Here is a 26,761-nt window from a genome sequence, read left to right as displayed (position 1 = left end):
GGTCCATTTGTAACCCCTGGTGGGCCCTGGACCAGACGTTGAGAAACAGTGGGAAACATTTTTTTTTAGAGAATGAACAAGGTGATGAGAAATTTACTTTTAGTGACGACTCCCTCTAGTCGGACAATGTTCTGGTTGTTGAACTGTCCAATGATGGACGCCTCACGCAGGAAGTCCCGCCTCTGCTGATCCACATAGCCGCCTTTCAGAGTCTTTATCGCCACGGCGACGTCCATCTTCCCTGGTGTGTGCAGACGGCCGCTACACACTTCTCCAAATTCACCTGCCATGATGCAGACATGTAGAAACAGGCATAAACACACCTGCATGTACAGTTAACACACTCATACCAACATGTCAGGTACTTACATCTCACTTTTAAAATCACATAAGAAAACTATGTTTATTAATTACATGCACAACGTCTAAATATCATAAAACTGTAGCCTATACGACTTTATTTCAAGTGAAGGTTTATGAAAGTGAATATGTCTAAACTTGGCATGTTAATGACGATATGTCGACACTTATGTAGTGTCCTGATGATTGTGCTGAATACAGCTCAGGAAAACAGGATAATTTCTTAGTACAGTCACAGTGATGTTTTCCCTCCAAGGAATAGAAAACAAAAACCATTGCAGCTTGATCTTGAAATATTTTTTATAGAAAACACATTTTGTTGAATGGTTGAGACAAAATGGAATTCAAATGTATTATTAGTGAAATGCTCATTTAACACCTTATTTATATAATGACATTCAAACTAGTGTAGTTCTCATGAGCTGAGCTGTACAGTACGTAAGTGCATCCTGCTTCCCCTAAGTGGCGCTCATGTTCTTCAAACGAGACAAATGGAAGCAGTCTTCAGGATAATTCATAGGATAAATACAGACGGTCTGTTCAATTTAGTGAATCAATGAACACTATTCACAAGGGACACCACTGGTTTTCTAAAATAGGACAGTTTAATATTCCACTGCTCCTCCATGACATTTAAATTCAGACGGTTTTAATTTTAATAGTTCTTGTGTCTGGGTCACAGTTGTCAGAGTTGTAAAAAAATAAATAATTGAAACTTTACCAGATTTCTTGTTCTATGAAATATTGCAATCTTTCTAAACTGTCACAGGAGCCACTCTGGAGGAAGGAAAGTATTACTGAAGATATATAGACCGAAGATATTTCTGATAGTCCTTACTCTTTGACCCTTAAAACTTGTGTGCAGTGTATAACCTGTCAAATCTGCTATGTGCTACCAAATTCAAAAACTTCTTAAAAGTTTGAAAATCCACCATGACAAAATCAACATTTCTGAAGAATCTTTTTGGAGTATGTTCATACTACTATTCTACTATTAAATGAACAAAACTGACTGTCAGTCCGTCCTCATCCATTTTTTATCCACAGTGGGTTGACCAATCAATCTCAAATTGATGGGTATTGATGACCATTGACATACTGTGGTGTATGCAGTGGGTAAGGAGGCAGATTAACCTTTATTTAAACTGTTTATTAGCATTTACGCCACAGGCTATGGGATTTGTAGTTGCGGTCGTGGTCTCCGCAGGCTATGGGGCACGTTGCCATTCAAGGCACGCTGCCATTCAAAGTGACTACTGGCCAATCACAGCGTGTTGACCACTGGCCAATATCAGCACGTCTAACTGACTAGTTGCTGCGCGGCTGCATCTTAAAGGGTTAAGGGCTAGGTTACGAACCCCCACCTGCCTCTGATTGGCCTACCGAATGCCCCCTTCTGTGACACACGTGGAAGCTTGCCTCCTCTAAAATGGCGCCCGAGATACAGATGCCTCAGAGCCGGAGGAGGCATCTACCTTTATATTTCTATGGATGAATGTATACATACTTTTAATCTAACATGTCTGGGATTGGCTAGTACGGGTACCTATAACCCGTAAGGACAGGAGCGTTGTAATTGGTTATAAAGCAGTGTAGATCCCATAATCCAGAAGGATAGGCGACCGATTGGCTATAGCCAGTCCATAGCCTCAGCCATACAGTATGTATGTGACTGTGTTGTGATTTCACCTGCTCCAATCACCCGGTCAATGCTTATGCGTGAGGGGTCAATTTCCCTAGTGAACTCCTGGATAGCTTGAGAGGGGTCTTCATAAGTGTCTGGATCCACATAGGTCTTTATCCCTGAGAATGGAACTGAAAAAGAACAATAATAGTATATAGCTATATATCTGTTAAAGGAATAAAAAATGGAACTCAATACCAGTTAACATTCAATATTAACATTAAACTTGAAACTTTGACTTAAAAACACATAATCATGCACTCACTCACCAACAATTACTTTTATCATGACAGCTTGCCTCTAGTTTTACTGTTTCTAAATAGGTGGAAGTGTCATATTGTATTTCGTAGGTATGTGGTTGAAATTGCACACAACATTGGTGTCCTTAAGATTCAGGCTGGCTAAATGATTACTCAGACAATTCAATTACAATTACACAATTTAGGCATTTAGCAGACGCTCTTATCCAGACCGACTTATAATAATTAAGGTAAGCACTTACTGTACAAAGAATGCAGAGAGACAATGTAGTGCCTCAAGAAAGTAGGATTCCAGGTAAACCAAGAACCAAGTATCAGTCTAAACAATATACTATCGAAATAACAAGCTGTACATTGAAACTATAGGATACCAGGTAAACAACAAACCTAGCAACGGTTAAAATAACATGCTATCTAAATTACATTCTTAACATTGAGGTCAAGAAAAGCAAACCTCAGTAACAATTCTGAAATACTTCTGTACCAGGCGCATGCCCACCAGTTGGACATTTTACATTCAGAAATAAAGACATTAAATGCTTTACCGTGTCCACGCTGGAAGCGTGCCCTCCTCTTCTCATCCGACTTCATCTGGGCTTTGATGTACCGCTGACACCTGAGACACGAGGCCAAGAAACAAAATGTCACTTCTCAGGTAATGGCATACTGTTAGTGCCCTCTCATCAGTGTGTTCTTTCTATCCACTACCCATCTCTGTTTTATTCTTGATTAATTCATGACAATTAATTAACACATTTAGACCGGGGAAAGCATGTGTGTCATTTTAAATTTCTTTGGCTATTCAAAAATAGCAGATATACAAGCTCATAGTGCGGCACTGAGTGCAGCGCTATGAACTTGTAGATCTGCTATTTTTGAAAAATCGTGAACATTGCAGTATTGATACTTTTACTTAAGTAAAACATGTGAGCACTTCTTCCATCACTGTGCGTGTGCGCATGCGTTTGACTGTACCGTCCAGTGATGAGCAGGAAGAGGGTTAGGATGATCAACAGGGAGAAGCCTCCTACAGATGCCGTTACGACCACCAGAACCTGCCCCTGATCAGAGGCTATCTCAGAATCTGAACAGAGAGAGACAAGAAAAACACTTAACCCACTTCAAGACAACACTAAGAGATGCACAGTAGCACATACCTCTAAAAGCAGCATGTTCTGCTTATGCCTTGTGTATTTGTCTGTAAAATGCACATGAACTAAAATATGTCAGAATCAGAATCATCTTTATTGTCATGTCACAGATTTGCAGGTGTAAAGAAGTGAGTGAAATTCGTTTGTGCAAGCTCTATCATTTTTGTTATTTTCAGGAAGAGAACAGAAAAAGAAGGGGGGGCAGGGAGATATCTACAGTATACAGTATACGCATAGCGTAATCCAGTTCAGTTGATGCAGTATGTAGGCCTACATGAGGTTAGACATAAGTCTTTGCATTCATTAATCTTGCGGATACAAGGGTAAACATGTATTTCTTTCTGTTTCTGTCCCAACTGTTATTAGTGCAAACACTAACTCCTGCGATTTCATTAACATGTATTAACATAATACATGTTTAGATAATACATATGCTTCAGCATAATAAGAACAAACTGCACATGACTGGTGAACTATTCAAGGAGCCTTCACAATTCTTAAGTGATGTTTATGTTATTGATCGATGAAAACAATTACAGTGGTCGTAATGCATTATTTATACTTAGCTGTGTGCCGAAAATAGAAAATAGACGAGCTCCCAACACGTCGCAGACACGTAGGGAGTAGATAGGCTATTTTCGGAGTGCGACACCCACACGCAGCCAAGCATAAAATGTGTCTGAAATGACCGCCGCCCCGTCCGTCTGTGGACAGCTAATCTCCGGCACTGCTGGCTTGATCGCAGCGAAACTGTGCACGCACACTCCCTGGATGCCAATTCAGAACCTCTGCCCCAAATGTTTCACATGGGCCTGTTATAGCGCCACCAGGAGCCCGCTTTTTTCAAAACAAATTTGTTGACAGTGCTCCTCCAGATTTTATCCAAACATCACACAAATCGGTACACAGTATCTCTGTAGTCATTAAACGAAAGGGGTCTTTCAGATTTTCATATTCCAACCTAATTGGCTAAGAATGGCTTCCAAAGTTTGCAGGAGTGCTCCGTTTTGAACAAAATGCCTCAAATCATGAATACAACATTTGTGTTTTTACCTATAACTGCACCGACCCGTGTAAAACGGTATGTGTACTCCCTAGAGGCCAAGGAAAAACCTTTGCCCTGCATTTTTCACATCTGCCTTTTATAGCGCCACCAGGCGTAAAACACATTTTTGGATATTATTCAAATCACGCAAATTTCACACAAATCGGTACACATGATCTATAGTGTGATCAAGACGGATCTGTTTGATTTTTCATATTCCATTCTGATTGGCTAAGATTGACATCAAAAGTTTGCAGGATTGGCCCATTTTTAACAAAATGCCGCAAATCATGAACGCAGCGTCCGATTGCGGTGAAACTTTGCACACACATTCCACGACGTTGAGAAACAAATACCACCCTTTCAACATTGCCCTATTATAGCGCCACCACGGGCCGATTTTAGCAAAATATTCTTTTTATATTACTCCTACAAATGATGTCCAAACATCACGCAAATCGGTACATATTATCTCTTTAGTCAAGTGATCACGACGGATCCGTCCGATCCGTCCGATTTTTCACATTCCAGCCTGATTGTCGAATTCCGAACATTGCTGGCCCACATTAACTTACCTGACCTGGCGGAGACCTGTGCTCCGAGGAGCACTTTTTCTAGTTTTTACTTCAGTTGCCAAAAATGTTTTGTCAATAATAGTTTTCATTATTTAATTCGTTTTAGTTAGCTATAATAACCCTGACCCACGTACCCCATGGCGTACCGTCATCTCCAGTGGCAAACTCAAACTTTGGGCTGTATGCGCTGTAGCCTGTCGCAGTGCGAGCGCGCACATGGAACACATACAGAGTGGAGGGCCTGAGTCCTGTCACCACCACACTGGGCATTGTGGTCCGCATGGAGGAATAGCTCAGTCGCTCTTGTTCCTGGCGAGGTAGAAACAAGGTCATAGTCACTAAACAGTAGGTTACAAAAGCGAATTGCAGATTATGATACACCGGGACAATCAAAAATACATACTTGATATTTGCATTATTCAAATGACGTCTGAACAAATCAACATCATATCCAAACCACTGAAGCAAATGAAAAAGCAGGACTTGTTTGTTGAACTCATAGGAGCTGAGATAACAATGAATTATGGATGGGCTTTTCTGAAGAGATTTAAGACTTCAGTCGTCCTCTTCCCTGAAGGTAGTAACAAAACCACTGATTATTTGCTTGTATGTTAACAATGTATTGTGACAACATGTGAGTGTGAGCAGTCCTAGGTTTTAGTTGTTCTTGTGGTGTGTCAGTCATGAAGGACTGGATAGAACTATTCATACATGTATTTTTCACCAACATTGTCCTCAAACAGAGTTACACACCCCAATGACAGTACACTGACAATATATTTATAGTGTGATTCACTACCTTCTCATAGTATTTAATCTCATACTCCACAATGTCTGAGTGCTGTTCCACATCAGTCCAAGAGAGGGCAATGCTGTTGTAAGAGACCCAGTCCTTTCGCACTACACCCACCAGCGAAGGACCTGAAAATAGAGTCCAATAGTAAAAAAAAAAAAAAAAAAAGGTATTCAATACATTCTGTAATTTCATTTGTGCAGGATCGTTAAGAAACTTGAGCAGCAGTGTTATAGTTCTCATCAACTGGAATGTTTAGGGTCAGAGATTTCGAATGGCAATAGAACACAGATCCCTACTGCTCTCCAAATAATTATTTTGTGCAAGAGTTGAGATACCAAACTAAATAAATAAACTATTAAATATGAATTCACTTCCTTTCTTTTCTCAATGAGTAAAAGTCAATACAAAGAACATCCTAATCCTTACAATGCAACGTCCCAGAATTATCTGACCAAGGCACCACAGAGCCTGAGGACACGAGTGACAGTCATTATAGTTCTAGCCACTGAAGTGAACTCAAGCTTGATACAAGAGACACCACTGGATAATGCATCGACTTCAGCCATCAGAGGAAAGATTTAAATACCAAACAAAGGCATTGTGACAGTCATCTCTAAACGGGAAAACAAGGGTAAAGGTGCTGTAATGTGTCACACAGGTCACGGGTGAAGTCAAAAACCATGTAATTCAATTAATTGTTCATTTACAGAATGTATTTCGAGAGAAACACTTTAATCACGCTACACAGAGTCAACTACGTATCTTCTAGCCAGACAATAACACTGTTGACTGTTGTGAGGCTTCACATTGCCACATACAGGACAATGGTAGCAGCTGGGCATATATAAGACGTCAAGCTGCACAGATTTTGGCCTTATTGATAAGACCTTTAATATAACAGTCATGCTCTCACATACCACAGTTAGTACACCAGTTCATGAAAATACTATGTTCATTATATCACTAAACAATATAGTTATAGTACACATATGTATCTGTGTTCAAATGTACTTAAAATACAATGTAAGTACACTCATTGCCTTTGCCAGGCCGACAGGCCAGGAGGTGTTTTCGCCCCTATCCATTTGTCTTTGTGCATCTGTATGCAGCTAATGTCGGACACTGCTGGACCGATTAGTGTAAAACTTTGCAAGCACACTCCCAGTAGGCCACTACAACCTCAATTCTTTAAATCTGCCTCATGGTGGCGAGTCCGATTTGAAAAAAGGCCACTTTCATTTCCGCCTAACTAGAGTTTTAGTCTAATTAGTTTTTTTTTTATACCATTTTGCAATTTCTCATAATACAAGTACACATGCGTAAAAATGTTCATACATGTATAATTATACATGTATTTTCATAAATGTATAATATATATATACATGTATTTTCATAAATGTATAATATATATATATATATATATATATATATATATATATATATATATATATATATATATATATATATATATATATATATATATGTGTGTGTGATATTATATGTGTGTGTGTGTGTGTGTGTGTGTGTGTGTGTGTGTGTGTGTTATGCGTGTGCATGTGTGCATGTGTGCGTGTGTCCTTGCCACCAGGTGCGCGTGAGACTGTGAGCCCTATTTTCATTCGAAGATTCTAAATCCAATATTTGGGGATTTAGCATTGTCCAAGGAGTGTTCCCGTGCAAAAGTTGCTATTTTCGGACACCAGTCTTATCCCTAAAACACCAGCGCTACCTGTTACATTATGCATAGGTGTGGTTTGGGTGCTACAATAATAAAACCAATCACCATGCCATTATCCCCAATGCAATCTTATGCTCTCTCCCTCTCTGCCCATTGAAGAGCAGAATAAAATAATATTTCATAAACAGAATTATCACTCACACATTGCTGGTTATAGAGAACTTTAAATGTCAGCAATCTGCTTGTGTTCTGGATTATTTAAAATAAATGGTATGGTTATAACAAACGCAGATCAAACGGTATTGTATTAGTCTTTGATAAGCAGACAAACAGGCAAATGCTGATAAAAACACAATTTATTGACACAAGGAATTAACAGTCACACTTTTGTGGATTACAGTAAAATTGTAATGAGAATCACATTCACAAGCACTTTATTCCGACATGAACTCTGCTGCCCCACTGGGTCACAGATATCGTTGACACCATACACCCGACATTTGCTTCATACACTCTAGCCTTTGATTGCCTTTCAATAAAAACATTTTTGATAGACATTAGTATCACCTACATGTTACTGATTATAAAGATGTTATATTATTGCAATCCATTCATTATTTGCTGCGCAATGGATGAATAAAACTGAAATGTGTAATTTGGAGAGCATGGCATCGCACGCAAATTCTCTTCTTTGAATAGACCTTCATCTTATATAAACACAATTGACACAAGGAATTGACACTCTCACTTCTGCTGATTATAGGAAAATTTGAATCACAGAGATTCTTTGAGAATTAGGAGAGAGGGAGACCTCGAATGTTATGCCGTTGTGCGCCCGGCCGACTCCCGACATGTCCATTGCAGGTGCACTCTACCAAACGAATTTGGCACAGCGGGTGGTTTTAGAATCCGCTATGCACTTTCCCAAACGTGTATGGGCAAGATATCAATTTTAGGGAAATCAAACGATACGCCCACGGGCACACCTCCAGGCGCAAATATACCGTTTAGGGACAGTGCCAGCTCCCTTGTGCGTAATGCCAACAGGTAAGGCACCGGCAAGAATAGGGCCCATCGTGTGTGGTACGACCCTTTGTCTAGGGTAAAAGGTTGCAACATAATAACTGAAAGGACACAAGAATTTGAAATGGAACATATTTATTACAAAACAAAAAGTAAAAAGTTACAGAAAAGCGCTAGAAAATACAAACCTAATCTCACAGATCTAAACAAAAGTATACTAAAGGCACAAATGAATCCATTTTTATTTCTGTAGCACCCAACTCATATAGCTGCCAGTTTACCACACACACACACACACACACACACACACACACACACACACACACACACACACGTGTGACAGATGTTGATCAATGAACAAGAGATGGAAAAATCCACTGTGGCACCGAAAAAGTGGAATGAACCAGTTTGTTGGCTCCACCAACAAACATTGTTGGTGACCGAAAGACATTCCTCACCATCCCCAGAGCAAAGCACTAGAGATGGGATTTATGGCTCTTTTAAGGGAGCCGGATCTTGGGGATCCGTTCCTTTCAAAGAGTCGTTCAAAAGACTGGCTCATTTCTATATATATAAAAAAAAAAAAAAAAGTTTTATTATATATATATATATATATATATATATATATATATATATATATATATATATATATATATATATATATATATATATATATATATATATATATATATATAATAATACAACATATAACATTATAATATATTATTACATTTAATAATATATAATATAATATATTGCATCATTAAAACAATATTTATTATAGTATAATATATCATATACATTAGAATACATATTATAATAAATAATATTATAATATATAACATTTTATTACAATAATTAATATAATGTATAATTCATTTATATATAATAACATATCACATAAAAAAAAAGAAGACTCGATTCGTTCACGACCGACACATCTCTACAAAGCACCTGCTGCCTCCTTCCATCAAAGTTATTGAAATGCAACGCAGCCTCAATGATTACAGTACATTCAAAGCAACCTCACTACCTCACAATAGTTACTGACATGGTTTCAACAACATTATAAATGGGGCTTGTGTCTACAAAGAGAGCCACCCCTCCTCCAATTTTGCTCTCTCTATTTAATTAAGTTCATAGACACTGTTTTCCAAGTAATCAGTTCTCTTCACCAGCTCTGTGTTCTGTATTTTAAGATCCTTGATTTCACTCATCAGTCCACCGCTGGTTTGATAAGGTCATCACATCAGCATTCAATGAAGTCATAGCAGCTTTTAATTCCTCTATTTCTCTCATTGATGTTTTCAAGTCCTCAAGATCTAGGTTAAAAACTTACCACACTGCCTCAGCCTGTACTAGATACTTGGCCTGCTGGAGCCTGGTGGTGGCTGGCTACTGTTGGCCTTGTGGAGCCTGGTTGTAACCTGGTCCTCTCCCTAGGGCTGTGGTTAGTCTAGTGGTAGCCTGGTCCTCTTCAGGGGCTGCTGGTAGCCTGGTGGTAGCCCGGTCCTCTCCAGGGCTGCTGCTTAGCCTGGTGGTAGCCTGGTCCTCTCCAGGGCTGCTGTTAGCCTTGTGGTGGCCTGGTGGCAGCCTCTCCCAGTGGCTGCTGTTAGCCTCGTGGTGGCCTGGTGGCAGCCTCTCCCAGTGGCTGCTGTTAGCCTGGCGGTGGCCTGGTGGCAGGCTCTCCCAGTGGCTGCTGTTAGCCTTGTGGTGGCCTGGTGGAAGCCTCTCCCAGTGGCTGCTGTTAGCCTCGTGGTGGCCTGGTGGCAGCCTCTCCCAGTGGCTGCTGTTAGCCTCGTGGTGGCCTGGTGGCAGCCTCTCCCAGTGGCTGCTGTTAGCCTCGTGGTGGCCTGGTGGCAGCCTCTCCCAGTGGCTGCTGTTAGCCTTGTGGTGGCCTGGTGGCAGCCTCTCCCAGTGGCTGCTGTTAGCCTGGCGGTGGCCTGGTGGTAGCCTCTCCCAGCGGCTGTGGTGGCCTGGTGGTAGCCTCTCCCAGTGGCTGCTGGTAACCTGGTAGAGCCTGGTGGTAGCCTCTCCCAGTGGCTGCTGGTAGCCTGGTAGAGCCTGGTGGTAGCGGGTGCATTTCTCCTTTCCGACATGTCGCCTTTCCGACGTTGACTAACCCTATACCTAACCCTAACCTTAACCGCACGCGGAAGCCACTAGTCGGAGTGGTGAGATGTCGGAATGGAAGGAGCACCCCGGTGGTAGCCTGGTCCTCTCCCAGGGCTGCTGGTTACTGGGGCCTAAGCCTGACCCACATGGTAAGTCTCCAAATGCACTTTTAGTCAAAAAGTTTTACTTTGTAAGGTAAAACAAAACAAAACACTAACAACTCGCCAGTGAAGCTTTGATGTAGAAATACTAAGGATTGTTTAGATTGTTTCTCTCCTGGATCAATAACACCTTCTCTCTCTCTCTCCAATATGGCTTCTTCATAGCAAATCAGCTACAGGGAGTAATTTCCCACAGGCAGGTGCCAATTTACCACAGGTGTCACTGAAGTTGCAATCAGCACCAACTCTCCACCTTACAGAAACACAGGAACAACAAAATACAAGAAATACAAAATAAAAAATAATATAATGAACCTAGATACTAAATATACAAATGATACAAACTACGTCTGGCCGTAACAGTGTGTGTGTGTGTGTGTGTGTGTGTGTGTGTGTGTGTGTGTGTGTGACTGTGAAGTAGGCAGACAACATACCTTTTAGTGTCAATTGTGGTGAAAGAGGAGTTGTGAGGATGGGAGAGAGAAGTACATAGGGGATGGGGAGACAAAAAGTAGGATAAAGGCAGAAAAAAAAGAAGTGTAGAGTTTGAGAAGAGTGTGGTAGGTGGTATATTGTAGTCAGCTCTGTGATGCAGTCAGCCTGTGAGGACATCAACATACTGAAGAACACTCTCATTACTCTGCCCTTCACCGGCATCTGATGCTAATTAGCCTGGACCATGTCTCCTCAGACCCAACTGCTTGTGCAGTAGAACACTAATTGACTGAGAACACAGTGAGAGAAAGAGCGTGTGTGTGTGTGTGTGTGTGTGTGTGTGTGTGTGTGTGTGTGTGTGTGTGTGTGTGTTTAGTAAGATAAATCAAACCTGGTTTGATACTGGTACGTGCGGCTCAAAGAGAACAATAATGGTCATTACACTTTAATCACAGTTCACTGAGCATCAGATCAAATAGCTAGCAGGAGTCAATAAACACTTGATGGTTTATTGGCAACAAGGATAAATAGGTTAACCGTGCCCCCACAAGCCCACACCAAAAAGCAGAGAGAGAGAGAGAGAGAGAGAGAGAGAGAGAGAGAGAAAAGTATAGGGAGAGCTAGAAAGAGAAGGTCCCTGGAGACTCCATCTCCCCAGCATCTGAGCATATAAATAGAAGCCAGCCTTATTCCCAGAGCAGGCAGGCAGGGTAGAAACAGAAGCGAAGAAAAGAGCAAAGCACAAAAAAGAAGAGAAACAAAGAAAAGGCGAAGGGGGGGAAAAAAAAGGTTCTCACAAAATACTGTAAAATGTGTGGATTTGAATTATGCCTGAGGAATGCTGTACACGATGCCCATTATGAATTAATGTTCTATACATGGCTGCCGAGCCGAAAGAAACCTAACGATGAACCCAGATGACATAAACTGCGTTATTTGCTATTCGTGTTTGACTGAAAGTCACACGCTGTGGAAGGCGCATGCCAAAACGTGTCACTTTGTTGCTGCCCTTGCCAGAAAATAAAAGTTGAGGACATGAAGCGAGTCCTGGTGATCTTTTGATTTTGACTGAAAGTTAAACATGAAAAACAAGGAAAAGAAAAGAAAGAAGTAAAGAATAAAATGTAAAAAGTATAAAGAAGCAGCTGGTGAATAAATCTGTCTGGTGCGTTTTAGTGTCGCCAACGGTGAACCCACATTTCATGAGATAAGTTGCCAAATAGCTTCTTTTTTTTTTTAAACCTTTATTTAACCAGGTAAAACCCCATTGAATTATCAAATCTCTTTTACAAGAGGGACCTGGCCAAGAGGGCAGCACAATGACCAAACATACATACAATACAAAAATGAAAGAAAAATAAAACAACAATTTCAAAACAAACACAAGTTTAAAATAAGATTTGGCATGCACATATTCTGATGCTAAAAACAATAACGGCTTACATTTTCAAACTCTAACCAGTCCTTCAGGATTGTGACAAAAGCTTCAAAGAGATCAGTTCAGACAGCTTCATGTCCTTCTGGGAAGTGTTCCACACGAAAGGGGGCAGCATTATCTGAATCCTTTTTTCAACTCAACTCAGTCCATGCATGTGGAACAGGCAATGTAAAAACATCATGCGAGTGGAGGTTGTAATGTCTATGGTTTCTGTCAAGATATATCTGTAGATAAAGAGGGGCCAAGCCAAGCAGAGCCTTATAAAAAAAACTCAACCAGTTGGTACGCCTACGAACATATAAGGATAGCCAATCTTCCCTCTCATACAAAGTGCAATGATGTTTAAGATGTCTACCACCAGATTAAGTTAAAAGAGATCCAGTGATTCCCTGAGAAGAAATGCATCAGTCACACACCACCTTTAAACAGAAAGCTAACAGCAAATTCAATCTGAACAATGACAATATGTCTCCAAGCTGACAACCAAACAGTACAGAAAGTGCTGCAACGTATTGTAAATTATTGTAGAATTCAATCCACCTACAGGGTATATTTTATTTTTTCTTTATTTTTTTGCATTGCATCGCATTGCATTACATTGTATTGCATTGCATTGCATTACTGCCTTAAGTCGGACAGTACTCCTTGACACTGGAGGACAGAGTCCTCTTGAGGACACCATTTGAAGCTGTACTACTGTATATGTGCATGGATATTGTCGCTGTCGGATGGGGACCAAAACTTTTACTTTTTGGAAAACTGAGAAAAGACCCTGTGTTCCAATGGATCAAATGTAGTTATTATTTTAGTCACAAGATCTATTTAATATTTTTTATTGGATCAATATTTATAAAACCCACAGACACATTTAACCACTTTCACTTTCACGTAAAATAATTTCAAAAATATCAATTAGCAGATCATCAAGTTGACAACGCATTACGACAACGCAGCTACTTTTTGCTACTTTTGTGTGACACTGTTGTATAACAAAGTAGGGCATTCATTTAGGAAGGAACGTAAAAAGTTAAAATAAGGAGATACAAGGTTTCTGCCTGACAGTGACGGTATGTACACGGATAGTCTCTATTCAGGGCCACCACTAGACTTTTAAGTGCTCTCAGGAAAACTAAACAATTTATCCACAGTGACAAGGTCGTGCAAGGCTGGTGTAAGTGGCACAAACCCCAGTCACCCAACAACAAGGCAAGTGGTCGAGTAATTCTGATTCATGTTGTGGCTGTGAACCCATTCCTGTCATCGTCAATGCTATAAATAGCTCTGTCCTGCGAAGTGCAAGGACTGTAAAAATAAACTGCAGTAAACATTTAGGCTGCTCACAAAATGCTGAAACTAATTTATGTATTCAGAATTCAATAATTTAGTTCCTTTTCATGTGTTTTCTCCACCCTTCAGTCCACGATTTGGAAAAGAGCAATGTAGGCTAGATATTCTCACCATTGGGGATACTTGTAACAAGGTGGAATACAGATTGTTGTAACCACTTTCTAGAACACTTGGCTGGACTCCATCTGCAGGTATCAACATTCTTCGGAGCCACAATTACATTGTGAAAGTGCTGCAACTTATTGTAAATAATTGTAGAATTCATCCTGCTTATACTGCACTGCACTGCACTCCTCTTGAGATCAAAAGAAGACCAGCAGCTATGCTTGATCAGTTCGTTTGAAGGCTACAGTACATCCTCAATGGGGTATAGTCCTCTGTGTTCTCTGAGAAAATGTCAGCATCCATACTAAATGCATAACATCGCTGTCGGGCATTAACTCCATATTGAAGTTCTTGACCCCCCCCATAAATAAATGTCTTATTTTACAACTAATAAATAATTTTTACCTATTTGATCCCACAGAGGAAAGTCAGTTTTCAGCTTCATCCAGCTTTGATTGCTGCCCAAGAGGTCAGACTAGAGCGCAGGGGGGAGCAATTATGGGTAAGTGTCTTGCTCAGGGACACCTCAACACATTAACGGGACCTGGAATCGAATCTGGGACCTTCTGTGTCGCAGGCCGCCCCTCATCATGTGAGGGTGTTGCGCAAAAGTTGCAAAAATAGCCAATCTACATCACAACACGGTTTTGGACATACAGTACAAGGTTTCCACCTGACAGCAATGATACCCTCTAATGATGACCTTTAAAAAATGATTGCAAAATGAAGTGTGCAGTCATTTATATGAACACAAAGACTATTATAGAGAATTAAATAGGGTCAATCATGCTAATCATATATACATTTTATCAACTGAACACTTTTTGTCAATATTGGAGTCAATATTGGAGATTACTTATGCTGCAAAAAAAAATCATTGTACTATCATGTATCATGATGTCATTAAAGTAATTATCTCTTCTAGACTAATTATCTATTCTATTGAGACAATATGATCCAGCATCTTGAAAGTAATTGACGACGTATGCTTAAATGAGGATGGAAAATACAACTTATCAAGTTCAGACAGGCACACTGGCAACCGGGAAGGGAAATTAATTATCAATGCTGATGAATACATTTTGCATAATCAAATTATAATGAGGCATTAATATGCAATTTGCAAATGAATACTGTGCCAAACAGCAAACAAATCTTCGCCATCATACAAAACCGTAGTTACAATTTAATTATTTTGTCACTGTCACAATATTACACTCAGTATAAATTCCCTTCCAACATTACAACTCACTCATTTAGTAGACACTGTTATTCAGAGCAACTTCAATGAAGGTACCAGATTAGAGTAAATTACATGAACCGTAGTCATGTGTAAAAGGTCAATTAAATAGAGTGCAGCAACTGCTACAAAGTAACTAAAACACCAGGTAAACCTCAAACCTAGCATCTGTCTAAACGGAATACTATCTAAATAACAGACTTAGCATCTGTGAACAAGTGACCAACATACATCTGCATAGCATAACTAGAATTATCACAACATAGACAACAAGCAGTGATACAAGGAAATAAGGAGTGCTAGGAGCCAAATGTCAATACTCTAACTTCCACACTCGCGTCCTCCACTCACAGCTTATTCCTGTCTCCGAGCGAGGAGGCGAGGACTAGATAAACGTCCGGAGGAATTGAGCAGGTTGGACTGAATAGCCACATTCCAATACTCAAACTTCTGCCTCCTCATCTCCTCCATCCTCCAGATGTCATGTTGTATATTGGACACTGTTTTTCTAATTATGCTTAGATTGAGCTGTATGACATACATTCTCTCACACCCATGCAACACACGGCAGGGTTGATTAAATGAAAAAAATCGATCAAACCATTAATTAATGTGTTGCTTTGATCACTGTTATTCAGATATGTATATATAAATGCACTTCAAGGTCTCTTCCAGTGTAATCAATTGGAACACTTTCAGTCTCAGACCGTTGAGACACATACACAAACACAAACACACACACACGCACACGCACACACGCACAGTCGCACAGTCGCACGCGCACACACACAACACGCACTGTTATGTTTACATTAGTAGGATATGAGCAGATGAAACGTTTCGTTGGCTCTAAAATAAATCATCCCTTTGAAGTCCGCAACAAAAGGCACAGCTTTTGGACCCCATCTCCCAGACAGCATCGTTTCCATCCCATCTATAAACAGACAGTCAGTTAACACTTCCACCGAGTTGACAAGAAACTCGCTGAAGTGAACACTTCCTGTACACTTCATGTACACCAAGGGGTTTGGGAAGCCTCCTCTTTCCACTCACTCTGAGCTTCTCCAAAGCAAAGTAACATTTGGGACACGATTAACGGATCATGCTGGAGGACGGAGTGCGGAGTGGGCGAGTGGGCAGAAATTAAGCTACAGGTGAGTTTTCAGACTGTGGTGGAAAATGGGGAGTGAGTCTACAGTCCTGAGTGGTGGGTTTCATTCCACAGCTTAGGAGCCAGTTGGGAGAAGAGTCTAGGACACTTGGAGCGATGGCCAGGGTGTCTTAGGGAAAGTAGAGACAGACGTCTTGTGTTAGCTGATCGTGTGGCAGCATTCTGGATCAATTGTAGGGGTTTGAATGAGCATGCTGGCAGACCAGCAAGGAGGGAATTGCTGTAGTCAAGCCTGGAGATGACTGAAGCCTGATTTATACTTCGTCATACGATGGTGTTGCTTGGCAAAATCTACAAGCTCACAAAGCGCTGTGCCTCCTTTGTCCTGTTCTTGAAAAATATCAATATCATTTAAGTATATTTTCCTGAGAGACTGAGAACAGAATACTCATACTCAGTTCATATGGAATGCCAAAAATGCCGTATCTAGATAAAAATACATTAATAAATACGTTAATTTATAAAGCAAGAAATGTTAAAATAAATAAATAATTGTACAAGGAAATGTACAATTAAGTATTGAAATGTATTCATTTATGTATTTATTTATGTATTTATATATTTATGTATTTATTTATTTGTATATTTATGTTTTTATTGATGTTTTTAATTATTTATTTATTGAATTATTTATTTAAACATTTAATTATTTATTTATGTATTTATTTCCTTATTTATTTACGTATTTATTTATTTATTTAAACATTTAATTATTTATTTATGTATTGATTTCCTTATTTATTTAAATATTTATTTATTTAATTATTTATTTAAACATTTAATTATTTATTTATGTATTTATTTACGTATTTATTTAAACATTTATTTCATGAATCATTTCATGCCGTATTTCATTGACGGTATGTTAATGAGGGGGCAGGCTTTAGCAATCAAACCCAGAGCGATCAAACTTCCAGCCCATAGAGCTGGTCAGTGGTCAAATGTATTACTATTTTGTTGATGATGATAACTGTATTTATGTTTATAATAGTTTGGTTTGATTTGGTAAATTAACAAATAACAATGAAAGACATAATATATTTAAAAATATGAAGCAAAACTAAATAATATATAACAATAAATGAATGCTTGGGGATAATCCCCAACATGTTCAAAAAGGAATAGGAAGAAATGAAGACGTATTTACTCCTACCCCCTTCGTATATATCATTCCTGATTCATATAAACAATTACAAATTTAAATCAAAATCATAAAATCCTATGATATCTGTATAAATGAAATATATATTATGAAAAATCTTATCCATATGATATTTACACACACATATTTATTACAGAGAAAACAGAACCAAATGTTTGTGCAATCATCACACAGTAGCCTACTGTTACTGTATGTATATTAAACATATCATATTCATCTGCAGTCATCCATCACACAGTTGTTCTATCAAATAAATGATATTAATGTCTATTATGGCTGTTTTGGACGACTGGGCACCTAGACATCTGGGCACTATGGTACATGTGGGCACCTGTACAACTGGGCACTGGGGACATGTGGGCACCTGGACAACTGGGCACAATGGACATGTGGGCACCTGTACAACTGGGCACTAGGGACATGTGGGCACTTGGAGAGGTGGGCACCAAAACCATCTTGGCACTAGGGACATGTGGGCACCTGGAGAGGTGGGCACCAAGGACATGTGGGCACCTGGACAAGTGGGCAATTAGGGGTGGAGACATCTGGGCACTAGGGACATGTGGGCACCTGGACAACTGGACACTGGGGACATGTGGGCACCTGGACAACTGGGCACTATGGACATGTCGGCACCTGGACATCTGGGCACTAGGGATATCTGAGCACTAGGTACATGTGGGCCCCTGGACAACTGGGCACTAGGGACATCTGGGCACCTGGACGAGTGGGCAATTAGGGGTGGAGACATCTGGGCACTAGGTACATGTGGGGACCTGGACAACTGGGCACTAGGGACATGTGGGCACCTGGAGAGGTGGGCACCAAAACCATCTGGGCACTAGGGACATGTGGGCAACTGGGCACCCGCCGCTCTAAAAATGGTTTATGCCACTTTTTAAGGTTAATACCATGGTATGTTGTTTTATATAATGGCATATACCGTATTTTTTAAATGGACCATATTCATTATTGTGTGGATGCATGTGTTGGCCTAATCTTTTTATAATAATAACAATAATAATCAATATTCAATTATCAATAATAATTATTGTGTTAGATAATACAATTATACACTTATTTTGGGCTAATGATTAATAGGCCTACAGGGGTTATTTCATTCTGTAGTTATACCTAGTGTTACTGAATGCTGTAAGCTGTGTGGATACATGTATTGGCCTAATGTTAATAATAATTATTAATACTACTAATAATAATACAAAATAATTCATCATAATTCATAAAATAATAACAATAATAATGGTAAATATAGCTGCAAGCAGCGATAATACGGGGCCAGTGAATAGAGAGAGAGAGAGAGACATGGAAACGGAATAGATTGAAGAGAGAGAGAGTGACATGGAAACAATAGATTGATGAGAGAGAGAGATGGAAACATAATGGTTTGATTGGACATCTCAACCTACTGCCATTAACAGGATTCAAACTCTCAACCTTCAGACTAATAGGCTGCAACACTACCTATAGTGCTATAGCTTTGTCCAGGCTGATATTGTCTGTTGAAGATCATAAACTCTTGCCTTCTTTCATGAACCAAGCCCCTGTTTCACTAACACTAAGATCACTCGTTCACAAACCATTTACCAATGAAGAAATTGTACATCTCCTCAGAACCAAAACTAGTGAAAGTAGCCGATCTACAAGCTCACAAACCATGAAAAGTTGTGAGATTGTAGATCAGCTATTTTCAGAATGAAGTATGTCATACGTTGAAAAAACGTACTCTCAAATAAGCATTTCAGGTTATCTTTACCATTTGCACATGTATTCATTGATACAGTCATGTTGTTGGCAATTCAACTTAAATTAAGTCTGCATCAAGTGAGGCTTGAACTGGCGACCTTGAGATTGTGAGGCATTCATTTAAGGGAGACGCCATTGGCCCAACAGACAATTAACTGTGAAAAAGGAGATCACACAGATGATACAGTTTCACGCAAATAGCTGAGAAATCCTGGGTTTAAGTGTTTTTCAAACTGCTCAAAATTGCGGAAAATCTAAGGGCGGAGCTTAATGGTCAAATCGATACGTGTGTTCCTCATGAGTCAAGGCACATGTGTGAGCAAGTTTCACGACTTTCGGCCAAACGAGGCATGACTTATGCCTGTTTAAAGTCTGCCTTTTCAAAAAATTGCTATAGCGCCCCCTTTTGGCCAATAGGAGTAAGATTGGTTTCAGTGATATTTGGAATGACCCTGTACATTTCTGCAAAGTTTCAAAGAAATGTGAGTCTGCATGTATGTTTTAGGTGCAGATGAATAATTTTCATAAAACTGTAATAGTTAAAATCTATCTCCTCCTGGGATTTTTGAGCAATCTGCACGAAACGTTTAATACTTGAACTTTGGACCTCTGCCTACAAAAATTTCCAACGGATTTTCCATAAGTGAAAAAAATGCAGAAGTTAGGAGCCAATGACTGTTTTTCATATAATTCAAAATGGTGGGAGATCTAAAGGTCAGAGGTCAAAAGTCAGAGGGTGAAAGTTGTTCAGCATGAGGAGACGCATATGTGTATCCAAGTTTCATGGCTGTAGGTCAAACAGGGCATGAGTTGTACCTGGTCAAAGTTGGCATTTTCAATTGAGTGCTATAGCGCCACCTTTGGACGAAAGATTGTGAGAATTCTTTCTTGATCGTTTTTCATGACCATCTACCATATGGCCGAGTTTCGTAAAAAGCGACAGCGCGGTTCAGCCAGAACTGCGAAAAGTGGCAGAAGTGACAGAATAAAGCGAATAATAAAACAGGTCCAGAGCTGAGCTCTGGCCCCGTAATTATTATTACTAGACCATACCCGGTGAAGGGCGCAGGCGAAAGTAGTTGCAAACTGGGGGTTATTGCATGTCCTGTCGCGCGTCCCGTCGTGCCGTCCCCCCTCCTCCCCCCGCGGGTCCCGTCGCAGCACCCTCGCGGTCCCCCCCCCCCCACGGGCAACCCCCGCCGCCGAACCTCCGGGTCCCGTCGCAAACACACACGCACACACGCACACGCACACACACAGAGAGAGATCTGTAAGAATGTTTTCTGTGTAAACGTGCGTAAATGATGTCGCCGTGTTTCTGTTGTGCAGTTGGTGTGCTGCGGTGAACGGAACGCAGTGAATGGAATGTGTCTCTGTGTTGCCAAGTTCGCTTATTGTAAGCGGTTTAGGGGCAATATTGGTGGTAGTGTGTTTTTGGCGTTGGTTGTGAAAGTGCAGGTGGGAGTGGGTACACATTCTGAGCTTGTACATCGGCTGTTTTCCAAGAGGCAATGTATATGTGTTAAGGCGCTTCGTTTGGCCTTCTTTTCATAGACCTTGTTGCTTGTAGGGCTTGCTTCGTTTGGCGTTGTTTTCATAGACCTTGCTGCTTGTTTCACGCGCAAAACCTGGCAACGTTATCTCCCATTGTTTGACACATAAACGCTAATAAGAACCTGAGATTTGATGAAAGTGAAAAAGGGGCTTCGCAGTTAAGGTCAGATGGTTATGGTCAATGGCTGTGTGCAAAATCAGAGCAATTGCTCCAGCCAGTGAGGGGAACCGGGCAGCTTCACCATGAGACGACTACAGACAGACAGAGGTTAATTAAATTATAGGAGGATTATTAGTATTAGTATTATTATTATTATTATTATTATTATTATTATTATTATCATTATTATTACCATTATTATTATTATTATTATTATTATTATTATTATTATTATTATTAATATAGTGTTGTGATTATAATGTGCAAACATTTCAACATCCTTTTTCTATATTGTTCATCTTGGAGAGCTAAATAAATACCACAAAACTTCGCTGCCTGTCCGGACAATGGACTCATTCCAATTACCCCCCGATCTGCATAAGATTCGTTGCCTGGTGCCTCTGTCGCTTTTGAGTTTTTATTGTTGTTGACAAATAGCCACTACAATAGTGTTATTACAGATAATTATATATAAAACGACATACCATTTAAAAAGAAATAAACCAATTTTGGAACATCATACCACTCCCAGGAACGGTGCATACCAATTTGGAAAGGCATACCATTTAAAAAATACAGTATATGCCATTATATAAAACAACATAACCTTAAAAAGTGGCATAAACCATTTTTAGAACGGCGGGTGCCCAGTTGCCCACATGTCCCTAGTGCCCAGATGTTTTTGGTGCCCACCTCTCCAGGTGCCCACATGTCTCTAGTGCCCAGTTGTCCAGGTCCCCACATGTACCTAGTGCCCAGATGTCTCCACCCCTAATTGCCCACTCATCCAGGTGCCCAGATATCCCTAGTGCCCAGTTGTCCAGGTGCCCACATGTACCTAGTGCTCAGATATCCCTAGTGCCCAGATGTCCAGGTGCCCAGTCGTCCCAAAAATATGGTGCCCAGATGTCACTAGTGCCCAGTTTTCCAGGTGCCGACATGTCCATAGTGCACAGTTGTCCAGGTGCCCACATGTCCCCAGTGCCCAGTTGTCCAGGTGCCCACATATACCTAGTGCCCAGTTGTACAGGTGCCCACATGTCCATAGTGCCCAGTTGTCCACATGCCCACATGTCCCCAGTGCCCAGTTGTCCAGTTGCCCACATGCACCTAGTGCCCAGATGTCCATATTGCCCAATTGTCCAGGTGCCCACATGTCCCTAGTGCCCAGATGTCTCCACCCCTAATTGCCCACATGTCCCTAGTGCCCAGATGGTTTTGGTGCCCACCTCTCCAGGTGCCCACATGTCCCTAGTGCCCAGATGGTTTTGGTGCCCACCTCTCCAATTGCCCACATGTCCCTAGTGCCCAGTTGTACCTGCCCACATGTGCATAGTGCCCACATGTCCCCAGTGCCCAGTTGTCCAGGTGCCCACATGTACCTAGTGCCCAGTTGTCCAGGTGCCCACATGTACCATAGTGCCCAGATGTCCAGGTGCCCAGTCGTCCAAAACAGCCATAATAGACATTAATATAATTTATTTAATAGAACAACTGTGTGATGGATGACTGCAGATGAATATGATATGTTTAATATACATACAGTAACAGTAGGCTACTGTGTGATGATTGCACAAACATTTGGTTCTGTTTTCTCTGTAATAAATATGTGTGTAAATATCATATGTATACGATTTTTTAAAATATATATTTCATTTATACAGATATCATAAGATTTTATGATTTTGATTTAAATTTGTAATTGTTTATATGAATCAGGAATGATATATACGAAGGGGGTAGGAGTAAATACGTCTTCATTTCTTCCTATTCCTTTTTGAACATGTTGGGGATTATCCCCAAGCATTTATTTATTGTTATATATTATTTAGTTTTGCTTCATATTTTTAAATATATTATGGCTTTCATTGTTATTTGTTAATTTATCAAATCAAACCAAATTATTATAAACATAAATACAGTTATCATCATCAACAAAATAGTAATACATTTGACCACTGACCAGCTCTATGGGCTGGAAGTTTGATCGCTCTGGGTTTGATTGCTAAAGCCTGCCCCCTCATTAACATACCGTCAATGAAATACGGCATGAAATGATTCATGAAATAAATGTTTAAATAAATACGTAAATAAATACATAAATAAATAATTAAATGTTTAAATAAATAATTAAATAAATAAATATGTAAATAAATAGGGAAATAAATACATAAATAAATAATTAAATGTTTAAATAAATAATTCAATAAATAAATAATTAAAAACATCAATAAAAACATAAATATACAAATAAATAAATACATAAATATATAAATACATAAATAAATACATAAATGAATACATTTCAATATTTAATTGTACATTTCCTTGTACAATTATTTATTTATTTTAACATTTCTTGCTTTATAAATGCATGTATTTATTTATGTATTTATATCTAGATACGGCATTTTTGGCATTCCATAGTTCATAGTGAGGCACGTTTAGGGACTGCATGTTTGAGAGCACATTTGCGCACATGCCTCGTGTGTGTGTGTGTGTGTGTGTGTGTGTGTGTGTGTGTGTGTGTGTGTGTGTGTGTGTGTGTGTGTGTGTGTGTGTGTGTGTGTGTGTGTGTGAGTGTGAGAGTGTGTGAGTGTGAGAGTATGTGTGTGTGTGTGTGTGTGTGTGTGTGAGGGAGAAGAAGACAGAATAAGTACAAGCAATAGGTGCAAGTGATGTATGTATCTATGTCTGTCTGCCTCTTTGTGTGTGTGTGTGTGTGTGTGTGTGTGTGTGTGTGTGTGTGTGTGTGTGTGTGTGTGTGTGTGTGTGTGTGTGTGTGTGTGTGTGTGTGTGTGTGTGTGTGTGTGTGTGTGTGTGTGTGTGTGTGTGTGTGTGTGTGTGAGTGAGTGCGCTCATGTGGGTGCGTGTGTGCGTGCAAGTGCATGTGCGTATACAATCGTCTGTTGAGACGGGTGACAGTTTGACAGCCTTTTTGACAAGTCAATCCCAATCTGAATATTTTAATGGGAACATGCCTGCAGGCTGCTTCTCAACCTGTGGGGAATACATTTGCATTGCAGCTTTCTGCCATCATCCAGGCTGCTTTTACTGGTGAGATGGTTATTCAAATCTAACCCATTAACTCACACCTGACAACCTGGTTTTCTGTGACCTCATGATAACCTAGCATTTTTGTGCGAATTCAACCAATGAACATGAATAACACTGAAAAACCTCTTTTTGAATTTCTATCACCATAACATGCTGATCCGAGGCTTGCTTAATAACCTATTTGAGCTCATTTAGACAATCCGGCACTCCAGAGCGCCTCACAGAAATTGAGTTTTGCATTAATACTAAATTCTTAAATGAATATTTTAAAATGCAGAGAAACAAGCTGATAACAGAAGCTGACAATTAGATGCCAAGGCTTTGGTGAGAATTATAGGTCACAGACTTGGAAAAGCCATTGCACATTAAAGTATTTTGACTGAAAATGACTATTTTATTGGCGGTGCGTGTTTGGTTTGAAGATTGTTCCTTTTGGCAAGCGTACAACAGAGTACTAAACTGAGCTTTACTCAAGCACTCAAGGGTGATTTATACTTAATTGCACAGCAGTGGCTCGCACCGAAAATACAAGCTCACAAGGCGTCGCACTGCGACATCTTGTGAGCTTGTAGATTGCTTATTGTCAGTGTGCAATACGGCGAGCACCCAAGTATACTGTATATCAGGCTTCACTTTCCTCTATCGTCATCGTCTCAGACCTGCTTTCGGCACAGTGTTTCACCAGCTGCTGCTTGCTAACCCTGTTGATCTGGGGGATCTGCTCTGGAGTTGTTCACCTCCTACTGCACTGTATGTGTCAGGCCCTTTTTTTTATCAGGTGTCAAGAATGGCTCTGTGTTCTACTCTGCTACATCTGCTGACAAGACAGAGCGACTTGGTCAGTCCTTTGTGCCAGTAGCCATCATGCTCCACAACCACCAGGCTCTCATACATTTTGTACTGTTCTTGGAGTAATGACGCCTACTTGACTACTGGGATGTAGACACTAGTCTCACACAGCCAGACGATCGGAGATCTCTGCCTTCCGATACGTCTGGTGACATATAAATGCAATGAATGGGCTAAAACCGAAATTTGGAAATACAAATAATAATAACTGCACTGTAGAACCAAACCAAAGACTTTAGGGCAGTCCTTTTTTATTGAGACGGTATCAGGATTGGTTTTCAAAGCACTGGGTGTAGGTTTGTTATCACTGTCTATTTGTCTATCCATCCGTCCGTCCATCCACCCACCCACAAAACATCCTGTCTTCTGCCAGCCCTATTCATCACCATTGACAGCGGCACAATGACTCCTGTTCTGACTGCCATGAATGTCAGTTTGCCAACCAACTGTCATGCAAAGACTACATCATAGCCACGACAATTTCCCATAGATACTCAGTCATCTGCTGAATCTAGCATTTCTTCACCAGGTACTCTCAGCCAAGGTTCTTGTCCAATCTCTAGTCCCCCTCCAGCTGACAGTACATTTTCAGAGTATTTTCTCCAGCCCCTACAAGAGTTTGAGAAGGCCTTGTGTTAAACCACACAAAGTTGTGCCTCATCCTCACTCTCTCCTCATCCTATCCCTCATTCAAAACCCTGTGGCTGTTCTTTAAGGCTACAAAAGCATGTACATCCCCATGCCTCCAAGTCATGGACTAACCGTACACCCTACTTCTAGTCTGTGTCTTGCACCCACTGGATGCCCAGCATCTACGTAGAGTTAGACATACAACTCCACTTCTGACTCCTCTTCCAGGATCGCCCCTGCCGGAATTCTCTTCCTGCCATTACCAGGACTGCAGGGATACCTCATCTTCCATCGTGGTATGAACATGTCCACATGGAACACATTAGCCCATTCATACTTTGTCACATAATGGTGTCACTCGTCGAAAAAACAGTTATTTTAACGAGCGACACAGACGTGCAACGGAGTATGAACTAGGCTTTAGGCTAGCACAATCTCCACATATGCCTTCATGTGCATGTACACAGTAAAATCCTCAGTGATCATTTAACAATTTGTAACTCTTACAACTGGGACCAAATGGACTCATGGTTCCATGTGTACAATCTCAGAGTAAAATGAACACTGAGGGTTTTACTGTGTATTGTTGAAGCTGTCTTGGAAACTATGTTGACTGTTGTTTTGGCTTTTGCTATCCTGACAGACGTGCTGCTTGTCACACTGCTGACAGAGTTTTTGTGCATTCTCGTCTCCCAGGCTCCCATGGACGGTGATTGCAGACCCCAGCTGTGGATGGAGGGTTTCCATGGAATACCACTGTGGACTGTCATTATAGTTGTTACTATTGTTGTTGTTATTATTCTTGTTGCTGCTGTCCATCTTATATCTCCTCTCTTTCTCCCCTCTCTCCCCTCTCTCTCCCCTTCACCCCCCCTCTCTTTCGTCCTCTGTCTCTCTCTCTCTTTCACCTCAACGTGGTCAAGGCAGATGGCCGCCTCCGTGCCCTAGAGGCTGGTTCTGCTCGAGGTTTCTTCCCATTAAAAGGTGAGTTTTTCCTGGCC

At 40.5% G+C, this 26,761-nt stretch overlaps 1 protein-coding gene across 2 annotated transcripts in view; it reads right to left on the bottom strand.

The window, feature by feature from the left end:
* Positions 1-26,761, bottom strand: part of epha6 (eph receptor A6) — a 74,479-nt gene that overhangs the window by 5,548 nt on the left and 42,170 nt on the right. The window contains exons 9-14 of one of the 2 annotated variants that reach the window (XM_084060626.1): positions 5,875-5,996; positions 5,210-5,384; positions 3,280-3,388; positions 2,850-2,920; positions 2,050-2,175; positions 98-283 (exon numbers count right to left, since the gene is read on the bottom strand). In XM_084060626.1, the coding sequence (XP_083916752.1) occupies positions 98-283; positions 2,050-2,175; positions 2,850-2,920; positions 3,280-3,388; positions 5,210-5,384; positions 5,875-5,996 (789 nt within the window). The remainder of the gene's footprint in view (positions 1-97; positions 284-2,049; positions 2,176-2,849; positions 2,921-3,279; positions 3,389-5,209; positions 5,385-5,874; positions 5,997-26,761) is intronic. The other variant, XM_084060627.1, reaches the window with a different exon arrangement.

The sequence above is a fragment of the Gymnoscopelus microlampas genome (genome assembly GCF_963454915.1).
Source record: "Gymnoscopelus microlampas genome assembly, chromosome: 1".
Classification (NCBI taxonomy): domain Eukaryota; kingdom Metazoa; phylum Chordata; class Actinopteri; order Myctophiformes; family Myctophidae; genus Gymnoscopelus; species Gymnoscopelus microlampas.
Note: the sequence above shows the minus strand (reverse complement) of the source record. Positions and strands in the feature narration are given on the sequence as shown.